We start from the raw sequence: 22,382 nt of genomic DNA on the forward strand, positions 1-22,382 counted from the left end.
CTGACCCCCCCACCGACTCCACCCCTTCACAGACGAACACCCTGTGGGGCAAGGGGCCAGGAGCAGACAGAGGCGCCCTCTGTCTCCTGGGCTGGAACAGGCGGCCCTTGTCTCTTTCCCAGCCTTGCTTGCCCCGTTCCCTGCTCTTTAGGCAGCAGTGGATGGTGCAGGGGAAAGAGGTGGGAAGGAGGTCCTGGGAGGGATACTGGTTGTCTCACCCCAAGCCGGGCCTTGCAGTACCTGCAGCTGACTGTGCTGGTTGACCCGGGTAAGGGGGGAATTCTGCTGAGGGGGTCTTAGTCTGTGGCTCCTCCATGGGGCCTCACTGAGAGGACCCTCAGTGAGTAACTTAGTCTTGGGAGTCTGAGAACCCACAGAGGGATTTCAATCCAGGACTCTTCTATGGGGGTCTCAACCTGGATCCCCCTGTGTGTGTGGGGCCTCAGCCTGGGGTTCTCTGAGGGATCTTGGGCTGTAGCATCCTTTGTGGGGTTTCATTCTAAGGGGCCTCCGTGTATGTCTCAGATTGGGCCTCTCAGTGTTGAGCTCCCTCAATTGGTTTCCTCCCTCTTCCCCCCTCAGCATACACACTCCTGATTAGACGTGGGGTGTGGTGGCAGCAGCCCCCAGTATTGAAAGGACTAGGACCCTGGGACCCCTGCTGAATGAAATCTGTCCAGACAGCTCCTCTCCCTGACCAAGTGGGGGCGCTCGTGTGGCTGGCAGGGAGCCCGGGTCCAGGCCTGAGGGTTCAGGGCAAGAGGCCTGATTGGGCTGTCTCTGGTCTTCAGAATCCACCACGGAAATTTGACACCTCCGGGCTTGTAAGCAGCTGTCTCCTTCCCTGCTGCTTATAAACCTCAGCCTTGAGACTCCAGCTCACTCCACCCCATCTCCTTGCCCGGTAAGTCTCATTGCCGACCCTGGAGGGAGCCTGGAGATCATTTTTTCTTCCTGGGCTCCCAGGTCCCTCCCCCAGAGCCGGCTCAGACAGGAATTCAGGAAGCAGCTTTGGATGATCGAGCAACAGTGCATGCCGGAGTGCGTGACGGGGGGACGGAAAAGAGAATGCCTCTTCCAGCCCCACCCACCGCACCCCAGGGGGCTGTGAGTGCCTGTACTAAACCCGTCGTGGGGCAGGGAGTCAGAGACACCCCGTTCCAGGACCCTTATCTCCCGATGGGGAGACAGGAGCGGGGAGGATCTGTGGGGTCCTGGGTTCAGCACTCTGCCCTGCTGCCCTGAGGAGAGAGGTAAGGGTGGATCCCGGCAGAGAAAATCGGTCTGTTCAGACGGAGCCAGCTCTGACCACAGGGGACATTTGCCAGACCCTGTGCTTCTCTGCTGGGAGAAGCGGTCAGAGTGTGTGTGGGCGGATGCGGGTGGCTGAAGACCAGGTCCCAACATAAACAAGCTTTGGAGACAAACAACCTTGTGACCTGTGAGGCTGGGTGAGACAAGAAGGGACTCTTGAGACAGACAGGCCACAGAGGGGCCACCAGACTCGAAGGACTCCAGGAAGGACCCTTAACTGAAAACCTCCTCTCAAGTAGAGAGGTCTCTAGATCGAGGCATCACCACAGACGGGTCCCTAAGCCACAGACATTTAAAAAGGAGCCCAGATTGTGAGACCTACAGAAGAGGGGGTTTCTGGAGCCGAATCTTCTGCCCCCACCTAAACTGAGATGCTGTTGTCTGGTCTGCTGCCCCAAGCTCAACCCCTGTCCTCTCCCTCTTTCCCTATAATGCCCTCTCCAGGCCAAGACCTGATGCGGTAACACCAAGGCAGGGGCCTTCTGAACCATTCCTGCATCTTGGGGCTCCATGACTCTCCCTCTCTGCTCCTCCTCTGTTCCACAGGTCAGCCCTGACAAAGGTCAGCTAGCCCCTTGAGGACATCAGCTTTGGCCTCAGGGTCCTAATGGCAGCAGAACCACTGACAGAGCTAGAGGAGTCCATTGAGACCGTGGTCACCACCTTCTTCACCTTTGCTAGGCAGGAGGGCCGGAAGGATAGCCTCAGCATCAACGAGTTCAAGGAGCTGGTTACCCAGCAGTTGCCCCATCTGCTCGAGGTAGGCAGAGGTCTGGTACTGAGATTTTGTGAGACGGTGATTATGGGACACTGTGTTTAGGACGTGATGGTGCCGAGTATGATAATGTGACCACAAGAAAGGATGTGGGTAGCTGCATGTATAAATGGTTGCAGGTTTTATTTATTATTTTTTTTGAGACAGAGTCTCACTCTGTTGCCCAGGCTGGAGTGCAGTGTTGCGATCTTGGCTCACTGCAACCTCCATCTCCAGGGTTCAAGTGATTATCCTGCCTCAGCCTCCTGAGTAGCTGGGCTTACAGGTGTGTGCCACCACACCCAGCCAATTTCTGTATTTTTAGTAGAGACAGGGTTTCACCAGGTTGGCCAGGCTGGTCTCGAACTCCTGACCTCAGGTGATCCACCTGCCTTGGCCTCCCAAAGTGCTGGGATTGGTTTTCTTGCCTGGTGTGTATGTGTGTGTGTTTGTGTGTGTATGCATATAATTAGATAAGCAAAGATACTATGTGCCAGTGGAAGTATGGGTTTGTATTAGAAGATGCTGTTGGGTTCTTGTGTATGTTCTGTGCCTTTCTGGTCTAATTTCCCCAAGACAGAACTGGACCCAGAGCTGGCTTCCACGAGATTCACAGACTGTCACAGCTGGAAGGAGGCCAAGAGAAAACACAGTCCGTGTTCCTCACTTCACATATATAGAAACTGAGGCCTAGCAATGGAAAGAGGCTTATCAAAAATGAAAACACAGCCAAATTCATGGAGTCATAGATGTCAGTGTAGGGGGTCTGTGGGATGCATCTGTGAAGACTCCCCACTCGCTATGGGCATCCCCTTACTAGGGTGTAAGACAGAGTCATTCCTTCTCTCCCACTCACAGGCTGGAGTCAGGTCTTAAATTTCATTGACTCTGGGCTCGAAGAGGCCTGGTCATTCCAGGCTGTTGACAGTTTGTTTTACGTCTTTTCTGAAAATCCACAGGCACATTGAAGTGTGTGAATATGGACTCCTTGAACACAGTGAGTCTCTGAAACTCATGGTCTTTCATCTGCAAAATCCCCTACAACTTCCAACTTCTCAGATTTTATTTTTTTTGAGACAGTGTCTCACTCTGTTGCCCAAGCCACTGTGCGATCACAGCTCACTGCATCCTTGACCTTCCAGGCTCAGGCAATCCTCCTGCCCCAGCCTCACAAGTAGGTGGGACCACAGGCACATGCCACATTGCCTGGCTAATGTTTTCTTTTTTTGAGACAGTCTCACTCTGTCATCGAGGCTGGAGTGCAGTGGTGCGATCTCGGCTCACTGCAACCTCTGCCTCCTGGGTTCAAGTGGTTCTGTTGCCTCAGCCTTATGAGTAGCTGGGATTACAGGCAACCGCCACCATGCCCAGATAATTTTTATATTTTTAGTAGAGACAGGGTTTCACTATGTTGGCCAGGCTGGTTTCGAACTCCTGACCTCAGGTGATCCGCCCACCTCAGCCTCTCAAAGTGCTGGGATTACAGGTGTGAGCCACCGTGCCTGGCCTAATTTTTAAGTTACTTGTAGGGATGGGGTCTCTCTATGTTTCCCAAGCTGGTCTCAAACTCCAGGCCTCAACTGATCCTCCTTCCTTGGCCTTCCAAAGTGTTGGGATTACAGGTGTGAGCCACTGTGCCCAGTCAGACATTTCCTTTCATCTTTTTACTGGAAAATTCAGTTTCTCTCCTGAAGGGACAGCATTCCTTATATCCTTGTCAAGCAGTGACTTTTTTTTTTTTTTTTTTTTTTCCCTAAATTCAACTTCCTCTGGGCCTGGAAATGTAGGAAGTGACCTCTCTGCTTTGCATTACCTCTAGATTTTAGTTTCTTCTTCTTTCTAAGAGTTCCCAGCTCCTTGGAAGCTCATCTGCAACCTGCCATTCTTTTTATTGCACTCCTTACAGCTCTTCAGCTCCTGGCTCACTGTTTTCTTTTCATCACTGCTTCTGTTGTTATTCTCAGTGGCTTCAGCATCCACACAGACAATTCATCCAACACCTGGATGAATTTTCTCAACTACTCATTTCCAAAAAGATTTGTCTTCTTCCATCTCAGCATCCCACTCCTCTGTTCATGCTTTAGACTGTGTCATTAACAAAATGACGCATCACTTCCAAAATCTTGATTTCAAGTCTCCCTTTATCTGCTGACCTCCTCCTGTCATTCTGGTTCTGTTCCCCTCTCTAGCTTCTCCACTCCAGCACTTCCCTGACTCCTCAGGTACCTTCAGTCTCTTGACCCTCTCACGTTTGCATCTTCCATCAATATCCCTCGTGTCCTCATTGCCCTTCTTCCTCACCTCAGGTTCTAAGGCTTCTCATTGTAATCACTGCCTTAACTCCATTGATTCTGTCTCTCTCTGTTCTCAACCCAGTTGATCCACCATTTCACCTGTAGTAACTTGCTGGTTAAATCCACTGTTCTGCACCTGCACTTGGATAGCTGAATCTGGCTGGAGAAAAATGCACAGCTTTGTTGACTTGTCTCACTTTAAATCTATAACCACAGACCCCAAAAGGGACCCTTGGCAATGCCTGGCGGTTCTACTAGGTTTCCCTGGTTGATTCATTTACCAGTTCTTTCAGATGATTATTTCACAATTTGTCTTCTCTCTTCAAAGCTCAGTACATCTTTCCACATTCTCCCTTTTCCTGAGAAGTTTACTCATTGAGAAGGTCAGGAGTTCGAGACCAGCCTGGCCAACATAGTGAAACCCCATCTCTACTAAAAACATATTTAAAAAATTAGCTGGGCATGGTGGTGTGCGCCTGTAATCCCAGCTACTTGGGAGGCTGAAGCAGGAAAATTGCTTGAACCTGGGAGGCAGAGGTTGCAGGGAGCCAAGATCATACCACTGCACTCCAGCCTGGGCAACAGAGGGAGACTGTCTCAAAGAAAAAAAAAAAGGAAAAGAAAAAAGAAAATAGGAGCAATCAGGAAACTTGTACATGCTCCCTCCCTGAAATCAGCAGTCTTTCCTGTTATGCAAATGATCCGTCACTGCCCCTAACGCCAACCCTTCACCGGTGCCCTGGATCCCATCCCCTCTCACCTACTTAGAGACTTTCCTCTTGAAATTACTCCTCTCTTTCTTGCGTCGTCAAATTTTCCTTCTCCACTGTATCATTCTTATAAGCTTACAACTGATATCTCTTTTTTTTTTTTTGAGACAGGATCTCACTTTGTTGCCCAGGCTAGAGTGCAGTGACATGATCACAGTTCACTGCAACCTCCACCTCCCAGGCTCAAGTGATCCTTCCACCTCAGCCTTCTGAGTAGCTGGGACTACAGGCATGTGCCACCATGTCCGGCTAATTTTTAAAATTTTTTGTAGAGACAGGGCCTCGGTATGTGTGCGTGCATGTAATTAGGTAAGCAAAGATACTGTGTGTCAGTGGGAGCATGGGCTTGTATCAGATGATGCTGTTGGGTTCTTGTGTATGTTCTGTGCCTTTCTGGTCTAATTTCCCCAAGACAGGACTGGACCCAGAGCTGGCTTCCAGGAGATTCACAGACCATCACAGCTAGAAGGAGGCCAAGAGAAACCACAGTCCGCATTCCTCATTTCACATATATGGAAACTGAGGCCTAATTTAAAATTTTTTTTTGTAGAGACAGGGCCTCATTATATTGCCCTTGCTGGTCTTGAACTCATAGGCTTACGTGATCCTTCTGCCCTGGCCTCCCACAGGGTTGGGATTACAGGCATGAGCCACTATGCCCAGCCCAATCCTTTACTGATGGAAATTTTTCTTATGTCCATTTCTTCCTTCTTGCACATATCCGTGTTTGTATACCTACGTACTGGTGGGAAAATAACAACATAAGGTAAATGTTTGGCAGTAGAAATATTAGGTTAAGTGGCATGTTCATTTTCAATTTTTTTTTTTTTTTTTTTTTTTTTTTTTTTTTTAAACAGACTCTTGCTCTTTCACCCAGGCTGGAGTGTAGTGGTGCAATCTCGGGTCACTGCAACCTCTGCCTCCCAGGTTCAAGCGATTTTCCTGGCTCAACTTCTCTGAGTAGCTGGGACTACAGGCTCATGCCACCACGCCTGGCTAATTTTTGTATTTTTAGTAGAGACGAGGTTTTACCATGTTGGCCAGGCTGGTCTCGAACTCCTGACCTCAGATGATCTGCCTGTCTCGGCCTCCCAAAGTGCTGGGATTACAGGGCTGAGCCACCAAGATCGGCCTTCATTTTTAATTTTTGTGACTATTACCAATTTGCCTCCTAAAAAAGTTGTACCAGTTTATATGGCCACCCACACTTCATGCGATGCCTGTGTACTTGTCCAAACTGGGTATTATTGAGCTTTTAATTTTTGCTAATCTATGATATGAAAATGGTATCTTTTTCTGATTTACGCTTATATAATTTGGAGTGAAATGGAACTTCTTCTTCTTCTTCTTCTTATTATTATTTATTTATTTATTTATTTTTTTTGAGACGGAGTCTCGCTCTGTCGCCCAGGCTGGAGTGCAGTGGCTGGATCTCAGATCACTGCAAGCTCCGCCTCCTGGGTTCACGCCATTCTCCTGCCTCAGCCTCCCGAGTAGCTGGGACTACAGGCGCCCGCCACCTCGCCCGGCTAGTTTTTTGTATTTTTTAGTAGAGATGGGGTTTCACCGTGTTAGCCAGGATGGTCTCGATCTACTGACCTCGTGATCCACCCGTCTCGGCCTCCCAAAGTGCTGGGATTACAGGCTTGAGCCACCACGCCCGGCCTCTTATTATTATTATTATTATTTTTTGAGATAAGGTCTCACTCTGTCACCCAGGCTGGGCTGGAGTGCAGTGGTGTGATCTCGGCTCACTACAACCTCTGCCTCTCGGGTTCAAGCGATTCTCCTGCCTTAGCCTCCCAAGTAGCTGGGACTATGGGCATGCGTCACCATGCCTGGCTAATTTTTGCATTTTTAGTAGAGATGGGGTTTCATCATGTTGGCCAGGCTGGTCTTGAATGCCTGACCTTGAGTTATCCACCTGCCTTGGCCTCCCAAAGTTCTAGGATTAAAGGTGTGAGCCACCATGCCTGGCCAGTAACATTTTATAATGTTAAAAAGAATCCTGGAAGCCGGGTGTGGTGGCTCATGCCTGTAATCCCAGCTCTTTGGGAGGCTGAGGTGGGTGGATCACCTGAGGTCAGGAGTTTGAGACCAGCCTAGCAAACATGGTGAAACCCCATCCCTGCTAAAAATACAAAAATTAGCCAGGTGTGGTGATGGGTGCCTGTAATCCTAGTGACTCGGGAGGCTGAGGCAGGAGAATTGCTTGAACCCAGGAGGCAGGGGTTGCAGTGAGCTGAGATCATACCACTGCACTTCAGCCTGGGCAACAGAGACTCCATCTCAAAAAAAAAAAAAAAAGAAAAAAAAATCCTGTAAATAGTTTAATTGGGATCATATAAAAGATATATTTTAGGGAAAATTGACATTTTTACCCAGTTGAGCCTTTCTCTTTAAGAAAAATATATATTTATCTAATTTTCTATTTATTCAAGTTTTTTTTAAATATCCCTGTGGTATAATATGAAATATATAGTTGTCATTTTGTATCCATGGGAATTATTCCCAGGACCCCCTTGGATGCCAAAATCCTTGGATGCTCCAGTACCTTTTCTTGTCCTTTTCTTGTAGAGATGGGGGTCTCACTATGTTGCCCTGGCTGGTCTTGAACTCCTGGGCTCAAGCGATCCTCTCACCTTGGCCTCCCCAAGTGCTGAGATTACAGGTGTGAGCCACCATGCCTCGCCTCAAATCCCTTATATGAAATCAGATAGTACTTGCATATAACCTATGCACATCCTCCTGTATACTTTAAATTACAAGTAACTCTAGGTTACTTGTAATACATAATGCAATGCCTACTCATCACTTCATTCACATGGATTCAATGTAGTACTTAGCATGGGGCAAAATTTAAGTTTTGCTTTTTGGAATTTTGTGGATTTTTTCCTTCAAATATTTTTGGTCTTAGGTTGGTTGAATCCAGGGCTGTGGAACCCACTGATACCGATATGGTATTTGGTATTTGGCCTTTGTTTTGTTTCTGTCTTCAGCTCTTTTTTTTTTTTTTTTTTTTTTTTTGAGAGAGTCTCGCTCTGTCACCCAGGCTGGAAGGCACTGGCTTGATCTCAGCTCACTACAGCCTCTGCCTCCCATACTCAAGGGATTCTTCTGATTCAGCCTCCCAAGTAGTTGGGACTACAGGTGTGCACTACCACACCCAGCTAATTTTTGTATTTTTTTTTTCTTTTTTTGAGACAGAGTCCCACTTTGTAGCCCAGGCTGGAGTGCAATGGCGTGATCTCTGCTCACCACAACCTCTGCCTCCCAGGTTCAAGCAATTCTCCTGTCTCAGCCTCCCAAGTAGCTGGGATTACAGGCTCCCACCACCATGCCTGGCTAATTTTTGTATTTTTAGTAGAGACAGGGTTTCCCCATGTTGGGCAGACTGGTCTTGAACTCCTGACCTCAGGTGATCTGCCCGCCCTGGCCTCTCAAAGTGCTGGGATTACAGGCGTGAGCCACCACACCTGGCCTGCTTAATTTTTGTATTTTTAGTAGAGGTAGGGTTTCGCTTTGTTGGCCAGACTGGTCTTAAACTCTTGACCTCAAGTGGTCCACCCACCTCAGCCTCCCAAAGTGTTGGGATTACAGGCGTAAGGCACCACACCCTTCCTGCTTCTTCCTTCTTAATACTTACTTATTTATCTTTACTAATTGAATGCACCCCCAATATAATGTTACAGTAGTCATCCTTGCCTTCCACTGGCAGTGCTTGTAGTATATTATAATTAAATGTGGTTGTAACTTAAAAAAAAAAGTCTTTTTAGCTCTTCTGTGAATCAGCTTTGTTCCCTTTAGAGATTTGGTGAGTCTTCTCTGTCTGCGTCCAAATGTTGGTTCAAACCTTGAGCATCACACCCTGCCTGAGGCACCCTTCTCTGGTTTGATGTTGAACTATTGTTCAACAGTCAATGTTTTGGTTGTGCTTGTTTATCTGGCAACAGGTCCTTCGATCAGGACATCTGGTTTACTGTTGCCATTGATTTCACAGGCCTATGAGAGAGGCTGTGTCAAGGGCCCCCTAAAAACCCAGATACTCCATGTCTTTCCCCTGATCTAGTGACCCAGCTAGATAAATGAAAAGACACAGGGGTCGTGCGAATGAGCAGCTAAGTACTGGGAACTTCTTCAGCTTTCTGATAAAGAGGAGGGTGGCCCCAGAAAGCTCAGACTGGGTCCAACCCTGCAGCATCTCCCCGAGATGCTGGCAAATCCTTGGGCCGATCCCACAGCAGCTGCAGCAGTGTGCTGGTGAGAGCAGATTGTGTGCATTTCTTTCCAGCTTTATATTAAGCGACAACCTGTTTGTGCCATGGTGGAAGTATTTACACAATGGCAAGCACTAGGACTCAGGACCCCTACCTCTCTCTGTTGGTGCTCCTTGGAGAGGCACCCCATGGCAGTGTAGTTTTGGGGCTGCAGCCTCATTCTTTAGAGAAGAGGCAGGTGCCACTGCTCTCTGAGGGAAGGGCCTTGAGAGAATGGCAGCTGGCAATTCTTCCCTCCCTGTTTTCTCAAGAACCCCAGTTTCTAACTACCCTTTCCTTTGGTGTCTTCTCAGGATGTGGGCTGTCTTGATGAGAAGATGAAGAGTTTGGATGTGAATCAGGACTCGGAGCTCAAGTTCAATGAGTACTGGAGACTGATTGGGGAGCTGGCCAAGGAAATCAGGAAGAAGAAGGACCTGAAGATCAGGAAGAAGTAAAGCCGCCTGGCTGGGATGGGGGTGGGCAGGGCAGGGCTGGTCAGGGCCGAGCAGAACTGCACTCTTCTCAAATAAAGCTTCATCCTTGAAACACAAATGTTTCTTACTCACACTCCATCCTGATTTCTTTTCTTGAGACCAGAGGGTGGGAAAGCTCTCCCTTGACCTGAGGATGGATCTGAAAATTATGAGCCCCTTGAGGACAGGGAATGTTATTCATCTTTGAACATTCCGCATCATCTAGCACCAGGTCTTGTACAGAGCAGATGCCCAGTAAATGGTTAAATGAATATATGAAAAGTAGAGGCAGAGGACTGGGCACAGTGGCTTACGCCTGTAATCCTAGCACTTTGGGAGGCTGAGGCGGGTGGATCACTTGAGGTCAGGAGTTCAAGACCAGCCTGGCCAACATGGCGAAACCTCATCTCTACTAAAAATACAAAAATTAGCTAGGCTGGGGCCGGAAAATCACTTGAACCCAGGAGGAGGGTCTGTAGTGAGCCGAGATCGCACCATTGCACTCCAGCCTGGGAGACAGGAGCAAAACTCCATCTCAAAAATGAAAACAAAACAAAACAAAAAAAATGAAAAATGAAAAAGAAAAAAGTAGAGGCAGAGATGTGGGGCAGGAGAGGTGACTCAGGGGCTCAGCTGCATGGTCCTGCTGTGTTTCCTTTTTCTTGGAGCTTGTCCGTTGGATGACAGTGATAGTGGTGAACATGTATGGAGGGCTTACTAAGTACCAGGTGCAGTGCTAAACATTCTGCCTGTATTGCCTTAGTTAATTTTCACAGTCCTTTGAGGAAGGTGCTATTTTTAACTCCTATATTAAAGATCAGGACTCGGATCTTAGGTAAAGTCATAAAGACAAGAATAGGTGGATTTCAGAGCTCTGATTAACCAGGATCCTCTCTGGCTGGGTGCTCAGGAACACTAGGCCCTCCTCCCCTTACCCTCTGGAGCAGTGGGGAAGCCAGAAGGAGGGGCCCGATGTTCTGCTCAAGGACTGTGGGGTGAGGGTGTGGTGGTGCCACCGGAGGCAGAACTTGCCTTGCCTTCCTGGCTTGAGGGGCATATGGTGTACACGACCACCACCAGAGGGTGCAGGGGCAGGCAGCTCGGTGGCCGGCCTCCCAGGACTGTCTCTGCCTCACTGGCAGGCATCCATGTGGGGCAGCTGTGAGTCCAGAGGAACCTTTAGGCTGAGGAAGCCCCCCGTTACACACCATGAGAGGATCCTAGATAGACCTCAGAGGGACCCCCAGACTGGGAATCCAAAGGGCCATTGGTGGAGACATTCTAGAGGGGTTCCTGTACTGAAGGGCTCCCTCACTGTGAGAAGCCCTGTGAGGAACCCCCAGCCTGAGCCTCTTCCTGAGGAACCCAGGCTAAGTCACTCTCAGAGGGACCCACAGGCTGAGAGACCCTCAGAGGGACCTGCAGGTTGAAGCCCTTCAGAGGAACCCTCAGAATGAGACACTGTTGGAAGGTCCTCTCCACTGAGACACAGAAGGCCCTGGGTTGAGAAGGTGACATGGGGAGGAACGTAGTGGGGTGTGCTCTGATCTCAGTGTTTAGGAAAAGATCCTGGGAACTTTGGCTCTGGGCCGCACCCCATCCTTGCCCTGACTCATGCCTACTGCTCTGCCCTTCTTCCTACCCCCTCCCCGTGACTTCAGGTTGTGGGTGTCTGGGCCTGGGCAGGTGAGGAGGGCCACTGGGGTTGGGCTTTCTGGGATGTCATTCTGGGTTCTGGATCAGGGGGTGTTGCTCTGCAGCTGGGTTAGGGAAAGCATGGGGCTCTGAGGGAGGGAGAGAGAAACACGTGGCCCGACCAGTTTGGAGTGGGTGTTAGCTGCCAAGCAGCGCAAGTGGCCTTGCATTTGTGCACTCTGGGCCGCTGAGGGGAGCTGAAGGGAGGTCAGGTGAACACTCACTCAATCTGCCTCCCTCCACCAGGCTACCCTTCTCTGGCTTCTTCCTCCTGATCGAAGTTCTCTACATTCATCTCTCTGCCTCCAGGACTGGTAAAGGCTGGGCTCCGGGATCCAGGCAGGCTTGAGTGTCAGTATCCAAACTGGGCCTGGCTGGGAGAAGCGTGTGTGTGTGTGTGTGTGTGTGAGAGAGAGAGACAGACAGACAGACACACACATGGAGGGTACAGAGGCTCCTGCTTCTCCTTTCCTGGTCACAGATTCAGACCCCCCCTGCCTCCCTGCCCTATAGTTCCCCAGGGCCTTCCACTTCCTAGGGTGACCCCATGAGGTCTCCAAGTCCTCCCTGTCTCCTCAGCCTTCTCGCCTCTCTTTCTCTGTGACTCTGCATGCTGATCTGAGGCCAGGGTTTTCCCAGCCCCAGCGCTCTGTGGCTCTCTCCTCGTGGCAGGGTCAGGGTAGGCTCTGGAACTCTGGCTAGTGCAGGGTGGGGCTCATAAAGCTGGCTCACAGCCCAGACTGCTGCAATAGCAGGGGTGGCTTAGGCCCAGCCCCTGCCTCCACTCCCTTCCCCCAGGTATAAGAGCTGAGCTCAGGTGAGCTGGCTCCTCCTGTCTTGTCTCTGCGGCTGCCAGCAGGTAAGGAAACCCAGGGCTTTTCACCCAAATATACAGCCTGCTGACCAGAGGGCACACTTAGGGTAAGGTCTGGGGGATCAGATCCTGGAGGTTGGTGTGTGTGTTTCAAGCAGAGGTGGGTGGTTGGAGGAGGTGGAAAGAATGAGGCTAAAGTGAGGCCCAAAGGATTCCCCCTAGATGCTTTGGCCTGGGGGATATGACCTCGGCTCCTGAAGCCTAGGCAGGGCCTGGGCCTGTGTGGTGTTGGTTTTGACCCCCTGGTGAGGCACAGAATATCTGAGGTGGAGCCAAAGTGGGCAGTTGAGAAAGAAATGCTAGACTCTCCCCTCACCTCAGGCCTGCCCCCTCCTCTAGGCAGATCATGAGCCATCAGCTCCTCTGGGGCCAGCTATAGGACAACAGAACTCTCACCAAAGGACCAGACGCAGCGGGTACCATGGGACAGTGTCGGTCAGCCAACGCAGAGGTGGGCTCATTCACTCCTGGCCTTTCTGCTCCAACACTCCTCTCCTTCACCCTGAGAGTCTATGTCCCCCCACTGACTTTTGCCCTTCACATTGGCCTTGCCCTGCACCCCAGACCCTGTGAGTGCGATGTGACCCTCCTCTGAGGCCCACACAGGGTGATGCAGATGGAGTCCTCCTGGGAAGAGGATGCCTGGGTGCATGCTGGGACCTGCACTGCCTGCAGCTGGGGGGTGTGGGGAGAGAAGCCTTCCCCAACCTGTGGCCGCTGTGGCCTGAAGGCCGAGCTGGGGTAGGGGAGAGGGGCTAGATTCTGGGCTCTGGAGTGGGTGGGAGCTGTGTGCCTTCCAGCAGTCTTCTGCCCCGAGGGCTTTGCCAGACTCCTGGAGAAGCAGGGTGTTGGGGTGCGTGGAGCTTCACTGATGTGGGTGATGTCCCCTGCCCTCAGGATGCTCAGGAATTCAGTGACGTGGAGAGGGCCATTGAGACCCTCATCAAGAACTTCCACCAGTACTCCGTGGAGGGTGGGAAGGAGACGCTGACCCCCTCTGAGCTACGGGACCTGGTCACCCAGCAGCTGCCCCACCTCATGCCGGTATGGAGGGAGCACACCCCACCCCAGCCAGTCAGTACCCTGACTTCCCAAGCAAGTGTCCCAGGACCCCACCCACACTGGCACTTGCAACCCCCAGCTCTTCTCCCTTCCCAGAGCCGGGCAGGCTCTGCTCCTGCTGTCTGCCCCTGGGCAGGGTGGGGTGGGAAGATAGGAAGCTGCTGCCTCCCTGAGCCATGGTGTCTTCACTCCCCTTAGAGCAACTGTGGCCTGGAAGAGAAAATTGCCAACCTGGGCAGCTGCAATGACTCTAAACTGGAGTTCGGGAGTTTCTGGGAGCTGATTGGAGAAGCGGCTAAGAGTGTGAAGCCAGAGAGGCCTGTCCGGGGGCGCTGAGGACTCCCCCTGGAATTCTTGGGGGTGTTGGGGAGAGACTGTGGGCCTGGAAATAAAACTGTCCTCTACCACCACCCTGTTCCCTAGCCTGCAGCCCTCCTCATCTCTGCAAAGTTCAGCCTCCTAACGGCCTTCCCAAGGGTCTCTGTGCACTTCTGTCTTGGATGCTCTGTGGAGCTCATGAGTGCAGGAGTCCCCACCAGAGGGAGGCTCAGGGGACTGTTTGGGCCAGGGATGAATATTTGAGGGATAAAAATTGTGTAAGAGCCAAAGAATTGGTAGTGGGGGAGAACAGAGAGGAGCTGGGCTATGGGAAACGATTTGAAGAACGGAGCTGGGAATATGGCTGGATATCTGGTACTAAAAATGGGTCTTTAAGAACCTACTTCCCAACCTCTTCCCCAACCCAAACCATAGCTGTCTGTCCAGGGCTCTCTTCCTGCCTCCAGCTGTGCCCCAGGTTCCTCCTAGACTCTGTCCCTGGGCTGGGGCCGGAGAGGAGGGAGAGTAGGGTTGGGGGAGAGGCTGAGGAGGGTGTGACACGCGGGGAGAGGACCAGCTGGGTGCTTGGGCATTGACAGAATGATGGTTGTTTTGTATCATTTGATTAATAAAAAAAATGAAAACAGTGAAGCATGTTGTCTTGACTGAACACCCCCTTCCCCAGAGTCCACGGGTGAGAGGAGCTTGGGGGTGAATGGCAAAGTCATTGGTAGGGTGGGGCATGTGGGACTGGAATGGTTGGCAGTGGAAGTGAATGGGAACTCACTTTTCCCTATGGGTTTGGGTTGAGGGTGGTACCAGGCCCAAAAGGACAACATGGTCCTCTCTGAGGGGCAGGTTCCTCTTTGCCAACGGGCAGACCCTCTTATAGGAGAGGAGAGTGTGTGTGCACACTTGGGGAAAAGGATATTAGTCCAGGTGTTCTGAGCCCTGGCTGACATAACAAGGGAAATGCGGTGGGTGGGGGTGGAGGGTTAGAAACAGGCTGACTGGCCTGAGTTTGGATCTCAGATCTGCCACTTATCATTGGAAATTTGGGCATGCTCTTAGTATCAGTTTCCTCATCTATAAAATGGGGATTATGAATATTACTTCCACAGGATTGCCAGGAGGACAATGCCACATGTCATGTAAAGCACATGTCAGAGAGCCTGGCACATGGCGAGTGCCCAATGAGCCAATGTCATTACTGCTGGAGTGGGCGAGTGGGCCCCTCTTTGGTTTCAGCTGCTGCCCTAGTGTAGGGAGGTCGAGTTGGCCAGTTTCCTCGGGTATCTTAGGGCAACAGTGGGGTGTGGGGAGTTTCCAGAGGAGTTCTCCTCTTAGGGCTGGGTCTCAGAAGAGCTGATGGGCCCGACTGGAGACAGAAGACCAGGGAGCCAGACAGGTCCCTGGCATCTGCCTTCTGATTTGAGCACAGAAGTCGGGAGTTACTTCTGAAACCCCAATGGCAAGGAGGTTTCTGTGGCCAGTTAGGCTGGCCTGGAATGTTAACTGAACTTGTCTGTTGGGAGCCCCCGAAACTGGGATCCCAGTGACCCAGGTGAGAAAGGCAGGTGACAGTCCTTCCCTTCCTTTGTCTGCCCTGTCAGGTTCTGCTCAGCCCCTGCGGGGCTGGGAGGGTGTGGTTGGGGGAGTGCCAGCTTTCACTACTCCCTCTGGGATGGGGGTAGAGGAGTGTGAAAAAAGGTGTGTATCCCTTTAACAAGGGCCCAACCCCAGGGCCAAGTCAAGAGGCAGCTCAGCCACTATCTCCCCACTGAGCCAGCTCAGCGGGCAGGGCTGGGAGGGAGTGGGACAGATTCTGGGAGTGCAGTGGGGAGGAGTCCCGGCTGGGCTGAGTGCAGGGAGCTGCTTGGTAGTGCCAGAGCCCAAGCCCCAGAGCCCTGCTGGAGCGGAGGCAGACCGAGGCAGCAGGTGAGCACCCCAGGCCCGGCCTGGGAGGTCTGTGGCTGCCGGAGGGCCCCACAGTATTGGGAGGCCAGGAGAAGGGGCAGTGAAGGGGGCCTGGGAAGAGGGGCCTGCTAGAGAATGGGCAGGAAGATTTTGGTAATTATTAACTTTCCCCCACAGGCCAGTTTGGGAATGCGGAGTCCTGGGGGGTTGGGGACTGGGTGAGGCCTTCAGAGGGGATGCATGGGGTGGTGAGACCCCTCCCTGCCGCAGCAGCTGACGGAGCTCCTCTCCAGGGGCAGAACGTTTGGAAGCTTTGCCCACAGCTACTCGATCCTTCCCAATAGGAGAGGACAAATGCGTGTTGGTCTGGGTTGGGGGTGGTCAGAGCTTGGACACAGGCCTTGCTGGGCTCTGGGAGCTGTGTCCTGGGAGAGGCGATGGGGTCCAGAAGGAACCAGGCAAGTCCCAGGGAGCCTGAGATTCCGGGAAGAGGAGGCAGGGGCTGAGGTGGCGTCTCCTCTACCTCATGACCCAAGCAGGCCCCACTGTGTTCCAGGAGCTGTTCCTTGAGGGGGATGATGAGATCTGGGAGGAACCTGAGTGAGGCTGTGGGGAGCCTGCGAGCTCTCTGGAAGAGGGTCTGAACTCAGCAGCTTCCCCATCTCAGGACCCAGGCAGGCCCCGGCTTGAGTTGCTTTTCTTGGCAGAGCCACCTGCACTATGGGAGCCTTCCCCTGCCCAGCCCAGTCGGGATGGAGGTGAGGGCAAGGGTTCTGGGGAGCCAGCTCTGCCTTTCCCCACATTCTAGTAAGTGTTGGTGAGGCTGAGACAGTTGTGTGTGTGTTGGGGGAGGCGGCGGCAAGATCCACACCGAACTCCTCCAACTTCACTTGTCTGGAAAAATATCAGAGGCTGGCTTCTTGCTCCAAGAGCTGAAGTGAGTGGAAGGGCGATGGGTTACCCAAGCAGAGGGGATCAGGAATGGCAGAGGTCCTTGCTCCGTGTGTGTGTGTGTGTGTGTGTGTGTGTGTGTGTGTGAGTTAGACGCAGAGAGTCCTGTGAGGATGGTGAGGGGTGAGGCAGAGTGGCTACCTCGCGACCCAAGCAGGCCCCACTGTCCTCCAGGAGCTGTTCCTGGAGAGGGCCTTGTGGAACTAGAGAAAGAACACAGGAAGGAGCAGAGAATGGAACAGCTGAGGCTGGAGAAATTTCATTTGAAACAGCCTTACTGATAGAGGTGACATTGTCAGCCCAGTTCGGATGGCACCTTCCCTATATATTGAAGGCAGAGAGGACAAATGAGTAAATGAAAAAGGGAATGAATTAATGAATGTGCAAGAGAGTGAATGCATTATTGAATGAGCAAGTGAATGAGTGAGAGTGAGTAAATGAGCCACTGAATGAATGAGTAAGCAAACTCATGGTGCCTAAGTGAGCAAATGAATTCCAGGTAGATGGAAGGGACACAGAGAATCCATACTTAGGCTTGGCAGTGGGCTAGGCTCTGGAGAGAACAGTGACCAGGAGGGACAGGAGTCTAGGGACACATCCCAACACCTGGATAAACCTTAAGACTCTAGAGGTGTGTGTGGGGTGAGAAGAGAAGGTGGACTTAGGAGGGTGTGGCGGATGTTCGGAGCTCCAGATGGAAGGAGCCTGGGGATGTTGGGGGTGGTTAGGAGGCATCTGGAGGGCGTGGGGCCCAGAACCTGGGGGTGGGAGGGTGGGGCTGGAGTGGCTGGGATCCATGGGCATGGTGTCAGGGCAATTTGGGCTTTCGGAGAAGTCAGCAAGTTGGGCTGAGGTGGGCGGGGTGGGGGTGGGAGACTGCCGGTTGCTCAATGATGAATCAGCCAAGGGGAAGACAATGAGAACATTGGGGTAGGGCTGGAGGCCTGAGGTGAGAGGGCCCATTGGAGGACTCGTGGTCCTCCCATTCCCACATTTCTGGAAGGCTCCAGGGTGCACTGTCCACTCAGGCCAGGATCTACCTGTGGCAGGGCCAATGCAGGAACGACCTCCTGCTTGACCTTTCTAGGAAGGGGCTGATGGGATAGAACATATGCCCCACCCCTGAACCAGGAGACCCAGGGCCTGGCTAGTGGGGGAATGGGGCAGGTGGGAGGAGTAGGTGGTTTGTGGGATGGTGGGGTGGCAGATCCTGTCTCCTGGCCTCCAGGGTGGGGAGGCAGAGGAGGGTAATGATCCCTGCCTGCCTACTACCCTATCCTTCCTTCAGAAAAAGCTCCAGAAAAGCACTTGTCAGATGGTTATCTCCAGCACTGTCCATTTTACCGAAGGTGGGGAATGGGTGGATTCCTGGGAGGATGGGCTGGGAGCTGAAGCCCTGAGGTGCTGGAGTTCCTGCTGTGGGTCTCCCAGTACTCCTGGGAGCAGGTGGCACAGTCATCTCTGGGGCTCATCTGTGTCTTGTCCACTTGGCTGCTGCCAGAGGACAAGCAGGGGTTGAGTCATGATATTGAGGAGGGCCCGGAGGAGACAGCTCAGAGAAATGACTCCAAGAAGGCAGGTGGTGGGAGAGGTAGGCTGGGCTGTGGGGAGAGTGGCAGAGGGAGGTGTACCACCCATTTCCTTCCCTCTTCCTCTCCCTGACCGCTTCCCACAAGATCCCTCATTTAGGGAACGAGGATGGGGGTGGCTAAGTGTGAAGAGCTTCTCTGAATTATCTTCCCACTCCCAAGGCTTTGTTGGGAGTGAACTTGGCACAGTCTTTCCAGAAATGGGCACGGTTTTCAGAATCACCTGAAACACTGGTTATGAACCTGAGCCACCTCCAACCCAAGGGCAGCATAGCGGACAGACCACAGGTTAAACAATGGTCTTCCTCTTCATCTGTAAATGTTAAAGCGTTTGTATGAAAGTCTTATAGTGGAATAGACATGGAACCATGCAGTTACACACTTAAATAAAAGAATATGGAAAAGTGTGCGGCTTCCTGCCATTGCGGTACTGTGCTCCATCCTCCCAGCTGGGACTAGAGGGTTCGGGCAGGTGGAGGAGGGGAGACAAGGGCAGGATTTCCCTTCAGAGAAGCCGCAGCCTGACTCTTCCTCTCAACTCTCCTTCCTTCTTGCTTCCTGGCCTGTTCCCTCCTGGTCCCACCCTTCCTTCAGAAGAAGCTTCATGAAAGAAAAAGCTTAAAAGGTGGTCAGGGACCTGCGATACCTGTTATCAGGACTGGAAGGAGGTGGAATATTTATAGAACATCTACCTTGAGCAAGGCACTGGACCAGGCAATGTGGCCTGGAGAGATGCAGAGATTAAAAGCAGGGAGTGGTGTATACCCAGGATTAAAAAAACTGTCCTAAAGTCTGAGTCCCGCCGTTTGGTTCAGAAAATACATTGGCCGTGCGTAAGAAAAACAATGCTTGTCTCAAGGAACAAGACAGGACCCAGGAAGACACTGTGGCCTCACCAGTTAGTGGGCCCCAGCTAGTGCTAGCTGAGTGGTGATGACAGACACGTCTGTGGGAGTCAGGGAGGATGGCGCCCAGGGCAGGGGTCAAGGCGGGCTTACTTCGGAGGCGTGGTTTGGGCAGGGCCCGAGTGATTGGCAGGCTTCAGTTGGCTGGAGAGGGCAGGGCAGCCGGCATGGGAGTAGGAATGGCCACCAGGGGCCAGCGGAAAGCAGGTGGCAGGACAGGAGGCTGTGGTGGGGCCTGACCGAGCAGCCTTTCCTTCCAAATCTGACTGTGGCTCGCTCAGGCCCTTATGGTGGCTGTGTCTCTGTTTTGTCCATCTCCTTTCGCCAGGACCCGCCGGGTGAGGGTGGCTGGAGCACATTCCTGGGCTTGGGAGTGGGAAGGGAGTCTGATTTGCCCGGGGTTGATGTGGGGGGGCTCTGGGCACGGGCCGTGACTCACAGAGTAGATCCAGATCCGCCTGTTCCCCTCATATCCTGTTGTTCAGAAGGCTGTATCCGCTTGGAAAGTGTCTTTTGTCCAGGGGTAAGCGGGTGACGCATGTGCCCTCTGGCAGTCTGCTGCTGTGTCCAGGGTCCGACTCCAGCTGGGCTGTAACTGGGCTTGGCCCTGCCTTAGGTAATGAAGTATGGGTGGGGGTGTTCTTGAATCCTGCTGTGTATTTAGGGATGGGCATAAGGGAGGAGAGGCTAGCAGGGTGTGGAGCGGTGTGTTGGGAGAGCTGCACAAAATCTGATCCAACAGATCTGGACCTTGTCCTTTCCCAAAAGGGGCAGCTGGGGCCTGAGACCCTGGACTCACGGCCCTGGAGCCCGGCAAGGGATTGGGAAAGGCCTATTCCTTCCTTTCTGCTTTATTTCCTGGGAGTGGGAGGCAGTAGCCTCTGCCCCTAACCTCCATGGCTCATCTCAGCTGTCCCAGCCATGCTCGGACCCAGGGAGGTAGGCCAGCTGCGGAGCAGGGTGGGAGAGCAGGCGGACTCTTCTCCTCTTCCCTTGAGAGCCTCTTGCCCCTTAGGTCTCTGACACTAGGGATCTTGCTCCCTAGGGCTGGAACCTGGTGCCTGGGGCTAGGGCAGGGCCTGGAGAACCTGTTGAGGTGGTTCAGCTGGGGAGCACCTGGATTAGAGGAGCCGCATAGTTCTCATTCCAGGGCTTACTCTCCCCCACCCACTCTGTTCCCCTTTTCCTGCCACCTTCTTCTCCAGGGACCAGAAGCAAGGGAGGAGGAGGGACCCAGGGCCTAGGGTGGGCGTGGAGGAGGAGGTATGGCCTGTGGAGGTCTCTTCTCAATTCCCCTCCTCCTGGTGTCCAGGCCCCACCAGCAGGCGAAGCAGGGAGATGTCAGACTGCTACACGGAGCTGGAGAAGGCGGTCATTGTCCTGGTGGAAAACTTCTACAAATATGTGTCTAAGTACAGCCTGGTCAAGAACAAGATCAGCAAGAGCAGCTTCCGCGAGATGCTCCAGAAAGAGCTGAACCACATGCTGTCGGTAAGGCCTCTCACCCAAGGCCTCGCCTCCCTCTCCCCTTCCCTCCCCTGCAAGCCTCTGGCCTCTCAGGGTGTCTTTCCCTGTTGAGGCCTCTATCCTTCCAGTGCCCCCTAACTCCAGGGTCTCCTCCACCCCCAGACTTCTGTCTTCTCAGGATGCTCAGGCCTAGCCAGTGGGGCTGTGTTTGCGTTTCCCAAGGGAAGCAGCTGCCCAGGCCAGATCCTAGGTCTCTGCCTAGGGTCCTGCCTGGAGTCTCTCTCTGGGGTTTCCACCCTCAGCATTGCTGACCCCTGCTTCCTCCCCAGGACACAGGGAACCGGAAGGCTGCGGATAAGCTCATCCAGAACCTGGATGCCAATCACGATGGGCGCATCAGCTTCGACGAGTACTGGACCTTGATAGGCGGCATCACCGGCCCCATTGCCAAACTCATCCGCGAGCAGGAGCAGCAGAGCAGCAGCTAGAGACCCCTTTGGCCACACCTTCCAGGCACCGGCCTGACACCCCGCCCTGGTGCTCTCCCCAGGCTCCCTCCTCAGCCTCCTGCCCACCCAGGGCCCTTTACTCTCTTCTCTCTCCAGACCTTCCTCTGACCCTTGCTGAACTGGGGTCCTTTTGTGAGTGTCTCAGTCTAGGGGTACCTCCCTCCCTGGGGTGTCTCAGCCCCTGGAGTCAGTGGGCTCTTGGGGCCCCTCTGTGAGATCTCAGTGCTGTCTGGGGGCCCTAAGAGTTTTCTCACCTGTTCAGTCTCATCTAACTTTCCAATGTCTGATGTTCCTGCCCAATTCCTGCCAGATTCTGGGTCCGTCCTAACCTCCAGAGGTCAGCCTGGTGCTTGAGGTCTCCCTGCTTTTGGTGGCAGTGGCGGCAGCAGCAGCAGAGACCTCTCCACTTTCCTTCCGTAGCCCCTCTGTTGGGTAGAGAGGCACTTTCAGGGACTTCCCTCCAGTTGCCTCTTCATCTGGGAGTGAGCTAAGCAAGGCTGAGCCTCCTCCCGTTGCTTGAAATAATGGTGATATAAAGGCCGGATTTGGAGTTTGTATCCCCTGGTCCCTTTGGGATGCTCATTAAAACCTTCCCACCCCTTGGAGACGTTTTATGCTTTGGTGGTCTTAGGCCTTGGGCCCTGTGACGAGAGAGAATCTCATAGAAGAACCTCAAAGGCAGAGCAAGAAAGGAGCCAGAACTCCTGAATTCCAACAGGCACTGTCAGCTGTGGACCAGCAGCTCCCTCCGTCCTCCTCCATGAAGGGCCAAAGGCCTTAGGTCACCAATCTCTGGGCCCTTTTAGCCCAGACTCAGACTCAAATTCAACTTCCAGGCACACAATAAGTCCCATTTAGTCCTCACTGCAATTCCATGAGAGAGGGGCCATGACCCTTAGTCTTTTTTTTGTTTTATTTGGAGAGTTTAATAGGCCAGAAGGGGCAAGAAGGAAGGGAGAAGGAAGAAGCTCCCCTGTACAGAGACAGAGGGAGGGGGGCCCCAAAGCTGAGAGAAGGAACCCCAGCTGCCACAGATACCATCTAGGTATACACACAGAGGCTGGAGGAGGAGGTGTCTGATTTGCATAGGGCTCAGGGGATTGGTTTGACTATGCATGGCATTCACGTAGCCCTCAGAAAAAGTTGGCCCTCCCACTCTAGCTTTTTTTTTTTTTTTTTTTGAGACAGAGTTTCACTCTTGTTGCCTAGGCTGGAGTGCAGTGGTGTGCAA

General features: G+C 52.7%; 3 protein-coding genes across 9 annotated transcripts; all 3 read left to right on the forward strand.

Annotated features, from left to right (window-relative positions):
* Positions 1–771: 771 nt before the first annotated feature.
* S100A13 (S100 calcium binding protein A13) lies at positions 772–9,943 on the forward strand. 3 transcript variants are annotated; one of them, XM_005541764.4, is made up of 3 exons: positions 772–904; positions 1,861–2,074; positions 9,703–9,943. In XM_005541764.4, the coding sequence occupies exons 2-3, from the start codon at positions 1,922–1,924 to the stop codon at positions 9,844–9,846; spliced, it is 297 nt and encodes a 98-aa protein (XP_005541821.1). In that variant the 5' UTR covers positions 772–904; positions 1,861–1,921; the 3' UTR covers positions 9,847–9,943. The 3 variants fall into 3 exon arrangements, with proteins under 3 accessions (XP_005541821.1, XP_073851257.1, XP_045218934.1); XM_073995156.1 differs by having other exon boundaries at positions 882–1,253; XM_045362999.2 differs by having other exon boundaries at positions 882–1,107.
* Positions 9,944–11,725: 1,782 nt separating this feature from the next.
* S100A14 (S100 calcium binding protein A14) lies at positions 11,726–13,904 on the forward strand. 3 transcript variants are annotated; one of them, XM_005541769.5, is made up of 4 exons: positions 11,726–11,910; positions 12,773–12,884; positions 13,331–13,477; positions 13,694–13,904. In XM_005541769.5, exons 2-4 carry the CDS (start codon positions 12,855–12,857, stop codon positions 13,829–13,831), a joined length of 315 nt encoding a protein of 104 aa, XP_005541826.1. In that variant the 5' UTR covers positions 11,726–11,910; positions 12,773–12,854; the 3' UTR covers positions 13,832–13,904. The 3 variants fall into 3 exon arrangements, with proteins under 3 accessions (XP_005541826.1, XP_005541825.1, XP_005541824.1); XM_005541768.5 differs by having other exon boundaries at positions 11,726–11,873; XM_005541767.5 differs by lacking the exon at positions 11,726–11,910 and adding an exon at positions 12,389–12,418.
* Positions 13,905–15,673: 1,769 nt separating this feature from the next.
* Positions 15,674–21,754, forward strand: S100A16 (S100 calcium binding protein A16). 3 transcript variants are annotated; one of them, XM_005541770.4, is made up of 3 exons: positions 15,674–15,751; positions 20,488–20,666; positions 20,972–21,754. In XM_005541770.4, the coding sequence occupies exons 2-3, from the start codon at positions 20,514–20,516 to the stop codon at positions 21,128–21,130; spliced, it is 312 nt and encodes a 103-aa protein (XP_005541827.1). In that variant the 5' UTR covers positions 15,674–15,751; positions 20,488–20,513; the 3' UTR covers positions 21,131–21,754. The 3 variants fall into 3 exon arrangements, with proteins under 3 accessions (XP_005541827.1, XP_065401776.1, XP_065401788.1); XM_065545704.1 differs by lacking the exon at positions 15,674–15,751 and adding an exon at positions 19,322–19,513; XM_065545716.1 differs by lacking the exon at positions 15,674–15,751 and adding an exon at positions 19,684–19,791.
* Positions 21,755–22,382: the final 628 nt, after the last annotated feature.

This window comes from Macaca fascicularis, chromosome 1 (assembly GCF_037993035.2).
Source record: "Macaca fascicularis isolate 582-1 chromosome 1, T2T-MFA8v1.1".
Classification (NCBI taxonomy): Eukaryota; Metazoa; Chordata; class Mammalia; order Primates; family Cercopithecidae; genus Macaca; species Macaca fascicularis.

Bases quoted from the DNA above. Each gene is read 5' to 3' on its own strand.
- S100A13 (XM_005541764.4), top strand. From the start codon at position 1,922: ATGGCAGCAGAACCACTGACAGAGCTAGAGGAGTCCATTGAGACCGTG. The intron at 2,075-9,702 runs GTAGGCAGAGGT...GTGTCTTCTCAG, and splicing joins AGTTGCCCCATCTGCTCGAG to GATGTGGGCTGTCTTGATGA.
- S100A16 (XM_005541770.4), top strand. From the start codon at position 20,514: ATGTCAGACTGCTACACGGAGCTGGAGAAGGCGGTCATTGTCCTGGTG. The intron at 20,667-20,971 runs GTAAGGCCTCTC...CTTCCTCCCCAG, and splicing joins AGCTGAACCACATGCTGTCG to GACACAGGGAACCGGAAGGC.
- S100A14 (XM_005541769.5), top strand. From the start codon at position 12,855: ATGGGACAGTGTCGGTCAGCCAACGCAGAG. The intron at 12,885-13,330 runs GTGGGCTCATTC...CCCTGCCCTCAG, and splicing joins GTCGGTCAGCCAACGCAGAG to GATGCTCAGGAATTCAGTGA. The intron at 13,478-13,693 runs GTATGGAGGGAG...CACTCCCCTTAG, and splicing joins AGCTGCCCCACCTCATGCCG to AGCAACTGTGGCCTGGAAGA.